The 6,000-nt window shown below is 32.4% G+C and overlaps 1 protein-coding gene across 1 annotated transcript; it reads right to left on the bottom strand.

Annotated features, from left to right (window-relative positions):
* Positions 1-2,951: 2,951 nt before the first annotated feature.
* On the bottom strand, positions 2,952-4,692 carry LOC108463300 (transcription factor MYB54). The gene is made up of 3 exons (XM_017763248.2): positions 4,032-4,692; positions 3,517-3,906; positions 2,952-3,388 (listed from the first exon to the last, which is right to left on the bottom strand). The coding sequence occupies exons 1-3, from the start codon at positions 4,339-4,341 to the stop codon at positions 3,150-3,152; spliced, it is 939 nt and encodes a 312-aa protein (XP_017618737.1). The 5' UTR covers positions 4,342-4,692; the 3' UTR covers positions 2,952-3,149.
* Between the last annotated feature and the right edge of the window lie 1,308 nt (positions 4,693-6,000).

The raw sequence follows: 6,000 nt of genomic DNA, 5'->3' as shown, positions 1-6,000 counted from the left end.
TTGATCCTCTTCTAGGGTGTTTGTATAGACTTTGGAATGCTTTCAAACCCTAAAAATTAGTCTTTTTCGAGTAGAATTAGACTTGGGCTCGATAGGGACACAGCCGTGTGCCACGCCCGTGTGAAGGTGCTCAAGCCATGTGTAATTCTGAGTTAGTTTTTAGTCGGCACAGTTATGACACACGGGCGTGTGATTTACCCGTGTGAAAGTGCCTAGGCTGTGTGAAATACTGAGATAAGCCTATTTTGTTCGTTTTTGGCCCGTTTCTTGCTCTTTTCACTTTCCTATGCTCACCTAAGTATAAAACATGAATTTAAAGGATTAGGAGCATCAAATTCATTAAATCTTATGATAAATAATCCAAAAATATGCCAAGCATGGGGTAAAAATATGTATATATTATGGTTTATCACATAATAGTGAAATGATAGTAAAACAGCGAGAAAACAACAATTTTTTTTTTTTGCAAATTCAGTCCTATCAAGGTGACTCATGCAAAAAAAAAAAAGAACCTACCTGAGGCCTAACCCGCTTTTACTACTTTATTTTTTAGCCAAACCTCCGCTTTTTAGATGAGCCTTTTGATTTGACACATGGGCAGGTCTAGTGCGAGATTAGCGCAGGGGTGCAAACAGTGGAATTGAAAGCTAAGGTGTTGTTACAAAATAGTGCGAACAAGTTGAAGTTCACGCGCTGAGGCACTAATGACAAACCTAGGGCGTGAATGATATGTAAGGGGAGAAAAAGGATAAGGAGAGGGGCCATAATCCTTTATTGGTATTCATTTAATAGCACTAAGTAAATGAATTTTTACCTCGACTTTGCGACATGTTTTAACAATTCAAAAACATGAATTTTGGGGTGCTGCACATTTTTACTTAGCAATTTCAGTGGCCAATGTAACCTTTGAAATTCGTCCATAACGTCTAGGCTGAGTTTGGGAGGTTACACAAAATGGCAGATATGATGGACCATTGGTAGGGCATGCTAGTTGCTAACCAGGTGGGAGAATAAGATGGGCCACTAGTAGGGCATGTTAGTTGCTATCTAGATTGGCATGAATGATGGGCCACTAGTAAGGTACGTTAGTTACAAACCATATTGTTGTGAGTGCTAGGTTTCTGGAAGGGAATGTTATTTGCTAACTAGCCTAGTGATATGGGTGATGCCTACAGTAGGACATGTTAGTTGTTAACCATGACAAAGATCCCTAAACTCATGGGAACACGCATGTGTTCAAAATAATAAGAATTGTGATATTTGTTTTGATGTGTGATTATGGGATTCGAGGTTTAGCCTAGGGAAGGACAAGAAAAGAGTAAGAAAATATTAATTCTGGATGTGTTGCATGTTATGTTTATTTGTAGAAAGGAAGGAGACACTGAATAAATTTTTTTGATAATATTGAATGTTAAGTGGTAAATCATGTCTTTATCCCTTTTGTTGTGTTGAGCATGTAGCGTATTCGTTAGGTGTTTGAATTTGGCGTATTAAATGCACTCTAATGAAAGAGTTCAAAAAGCGGGTAAGAATCAGCCCGATGAGATGTTTGTGATGAAACAGGGTAAGTGTGGTAAAGATTGTGTATGCGAAGGAAAATATTTGTTTGGTTAAGTCAATAGTTCTTAGTGAAAGTAGAGAAGTAAGGTATCCGCCCAGAGATATTATCCACCAAGGATTGGTATCCACCTTTATATAGAAGTATCCGCCCAAAATGTTCTGTGCGTAGAATATTGATATGTTAGTTTATATGTATGTATATACAGTTGTAGTATTACTGCTTTTTTAATTTTTCTGGAAAGGGTTGAGTATTTCTATTCTGGAGCTCACTAAGTTCTTTTGAACTTACCCCTTTTCTAGGTGGTACTTCGTCGTAGAGCTTGTTGAAGGGACTCAATTATAAAGAGTGACCTCTATTGTGAGCTTCGCCTGTGTTTGTTTTGTAACATGCATATGTTCTTTTAGAGTGGCATGTAGTTTTGTTTTGTAACTAGATTTGTAGTAAAAATACTTTTTTTTTATTAAATTAATGTTTTAAAAGAATGTTACCCTTGAGGGATTAGTTAAATTTTTATGAATTATGATTTATGAAGTGATTTCTACTTATATACGCCAAACTGTTTTATACGTTATTTTATTGCCAGTGTTGTATTTTAAAGGAAAGCCTTTCGTCGAAAGATCTAAACTCAATCAAATTTATATTATGGTGAATACCAGTTTGATTACTTGTTTTTTTTTTTTTTTAAATTTTTCTGAGTTAATAATCTAGTTCAATTTGTTACATTGAAACTAAATTAAGATCGAACCAAGTATACGTTTGCTTTGGGTGTAACGCCTCAGTCCGCTGTTGGAGATTGGGGTGTTACATTTTATATATCATTAAAGATTTTGAGCAGCAGTTATATAGATGTGATCTTATTGAATATTAGTCAAGTAAGGACTTTATATGAAGAGTTTGTCTGATTGTATTACCATATTTGAGAAGATCCAATTTCTATAAAAATTCAATTCATAAAAATCTCTACATATTTTACATCACATAAAAGCCACATTGAGGCACAATTGCATGACATATCATGTTCCCACCGAAGATTTGCAAGCTTACAATGCCTACTTAAATGAGATTGTTTACTTGATTTGGTACAAACTAAATAGAATAAAACTAGTTCATATAAACTTATTTCAGCGCAAGTACATTGTAATCAAAATGTGATGAGGCCCAGTTTATAGTTAAGCTTTTAAGAAGAAAATCTTAATAGGAGAGTGATTTTTTTTTTTTATGTATAAGAATAAGATTGAAAGTTGGTAAGTGAGTTAAATTTAAGTTACCACATTTTATAGAAAAGGTTTCCGAAATGCATTACTAATTCTTGCGTCCATTTTTATTTTTTATTCTTCCGGTTGTTTTTCGTGTTGTAACTTAGACTAACAACTGACAAACAACTCAATAATTTCATCTTAAAAAATCTTCTAAAGACAAAAATAACTTTAAAATATATTCATATCTTACACAAATTTGAATCTAAATAACGAAGTTTTCAGCAAACTAATGTTGCTCTTTTTTTTTTCTTTTTTTTTTTATTTCCCTTGTGTTTTCAGCTGGATCTCTTTAGTTCTAATTACCAAAAGCAAAAAATCTCCGCTAGTCTTTAAGAAGCTCTTCCAACACCAAGGAAATCAATGAAGGGTATCTTTTCATTTCCATTTCCACAACTTTCACCAGAAATGAAATGGCTGGTCCAATTTGTTCCCACCGACTCAGCTGATACTTCCGAGTTCGAATCCAATGAGGTAGCAGATCTGTTCACACTCATAACCGCTTCCATCAACCCTTGTTGGTAAACCACGTAGCCAATGCCCCTGGTCGCAACATTCTCAAACAATGAACCTGTGACAAGACAAACATTTCACAACATTTAACCTATAAATTATACGTAACTGCAATAAATTCGACCGCGATTCAAATCTCAAACATAAAATCATCACATAAAGAATTGGAGAGAAAATGATAATTACATCTTCTGGACACGTCCATTTGGTGAACTGGCGAGGAAACTTTAGCTGACTGATCAATATTGCTAGAAATGGTTGATTGATCACTGGCGCTGCAAGAACTGTTTACAATCGTCAAACCCAATCCTTTAGGGAGGGCTCGACAGGCATAAGAAGGCGGCTTTTTCCTTTTGTAAACGCCTGATTTCTCTCTATGTTTCCTAGCCGTGATCACATGCCAATGGTTCTTCACTGCATTATCGGTTCTACCATCGAAAAGCCTAGCAATCCTCGCCCATTTGTTACCATGCAGCCTATGTGCAACTAACAGCATTTCCTCTTCTTCCTCCGTAAAATTCCTCTTGTTAATTCTTGGATCAAGCTGGTTGAACCATCTTAATCTACAACTCTTCCCTGCCATCCATGCAAACAAAAACCAGTCTTCTTTTAGCAAAAATTTTGAACTTCACAAAAGCTAATTCAGCTAACATACGTCGTGATGTACATGAAAGTTGATGTAAAGTTTAATGACTCATCACCTGATCTTCCTTCAAGATGTTCAGCTATCAAGTTCCAATTTTGAGGACCATAGTAAGTTACAAGCTCCATTAGCTTAGCATCTTCAGCTGGTCTCCAATGGCCTCTAGAACAAAGTTTAGTGTTTCCGCTTTTGCAACCAGAAACGGTACTGGAGTTCTTATTACTTTCATCTTCTTCACCATCCAAGTTCAAAGTCAGTCCCTTTTCTTCAACACCCCAAATCTCATTCTTTCCATCACAACCTGCTGTTCTCATAGTTTCCCTGTTTTCTAATGGCTCAAAGCTCAAACATTTATTACTTTGTTCCATTGAAGGGGTCTGAAACCCCACTGAGACTTATTGTATATTCCCTCGAAACTTAGGATAAACCCTGGAAACAAAAATCCAAGAAAATGATCTGTGGAGATGAAAGAAGCTAGCTATCTATCTGAGCCATTTGAAGGGAGTATTTGAGAAAAGGAAAAAGAAAACAGGAGGGAGAGTTGGTGGTAATCAAATGGATGGGAGTAGAGGAGAATCAGAAAGGAAAAACAAGGTTTGAAAGGTAAAATCTTTGGCTCTTTTCGCAGAATAAAAAGGAGAGCAGAACCCACACGATTCTTGGGTTCTTGTTTTTCCTTCTTTCCTTTCATTGCTCCAAAAATGAATAAATAAATAAATTCAACTTTAAAATTATGGTCTGAATTTTATTTTCAATTTAACATAGTTTAAGATAAAAGTTTAAAAACTTAAAATGTATTGATAGTATATATGTATAGTAATATTGAATTTGCTTTTCAAAGTTTTTAATCACATCATATCATTTGATTTAGTGAGAATGAATTAATTTAACTACATTATGTTTTGTATACTTTCCTTGCTTAATATGTAAATCATGGAATGGAAATGATTTTTTTTAACTCTAACATGTGATTTAGATTTGATTCTCATCCGTAGTTCTAAAATTTGCGATTAGCTTTTACTTCATTGATAAATTTATAGAAGGTAAATGATTAATAACTGAATTTACTCCAATTATAATACAATACTTTTTATGTTGAATCTTTTCTACTAATAGTGAAATCATTAACTTTTATGCTTTCTTAGAAAGTTGAGTATTTTTATGACTGTATTAGTGTAAAACTGATTTATTCTTTTACATATTTTAAAATTCTATAAAATCTATAATTATTTAGTTAGATCATATCTGGTGCTCTATTCAGGTACGCCCATCATCATGCAAGCAAAATTTTTAGTAAAGTAAATATTTAATTATTTAGTTGTAAAAGATAAAGTTAAATTATTTTTGAGATTGAATTTGACAATTATTCTCACATTAGAGCATAAATTTTAGAGATCAAGGATTAGCTCGAAAAAAAATTTTAAGTCCTAATGTGAGAATAATTGTCTAATTCAAGTCCCAATATAAAACAGTTACTATATTTAGAGGTTAACTTGAAAAAAGAATTTACCAAATTTAGGCTCGAAATAATATTATAAAATATAGATATAAGATTGATCTCAAAATATATTCATTTCAAATATATAATCAAAATTTAACTACTTTATACATTAATGTATGCATATCTTTCTTACCATTTATATAACAAGCAAAATTTAAATTTAAAATTGCAAATTTATACTCCAATTTGTTTTAGTAGATATATGACATTTTCGTTTTAAAAATATTTTGAAAAAAATAAAAATAAGAATATGTGAAAATTAGAAAATAAAAAATCATTATTTAAAAATGTTTTGAAAAATTGGAAATTTTTGAAAATAATAACTTTGCTAAAATTTAAACCCATAAGTTTTAAATATAAATTTCTAGCACTGATTCAAATCTACATTTATATAGGACTTGTTTTATTTTATTTCTCTTTATTCTATTTGGAGAAAAATTACGAAACATATTTTCATTATTGAAAATATATATATTATTTATTAAATATAATTTTGAATTCAAAATATAAGAAATAACAATTTTTT

Source organism: Gossypium arboreum, chromosome 13 (assembly GCF_025698485.1).
Source record: "Gossypium arboreum isolate Shixiya-1 chromosome 13, ASM2569848v2, whole genome shotgun sequence".
Lineage (NCBI taxonomy): Eukaryota > Viridiplantae > Streptophyta > Magnoliopsida > Malvales > Malvaceae > Gossypium > Gossypium arboreum.
Note: the sequence above shows the minus strand (reverse complement) of the source record. Positions and strands in the feature narration are given on the sequence as shown.

Bases quoted from the DNA above. Each gene is read 5' to 3' on its own strand.
- LOC108463300 (XM_017763248.2), bottom strand. From the start codon at position 4,341: ATGGAACAAAGTAATAAATGTTTGAGCTTTGAGCCATTAGAAAACAGG. The intron at 3,907-4,031 runs GTGATGAGTCAT...CATGGATGGCAG, and splicing joins ACATCTTGAAGGAAGATCAG to GGAAGAGTTGTAGATTAAGA. The intron at 3,389-3,516 runs GTAATTATCATT...GTCTTGTCACAG, and splicing joins AATGGACGTGTCCAGAAGAT to GTTCATTGTTTGAGAATGTT.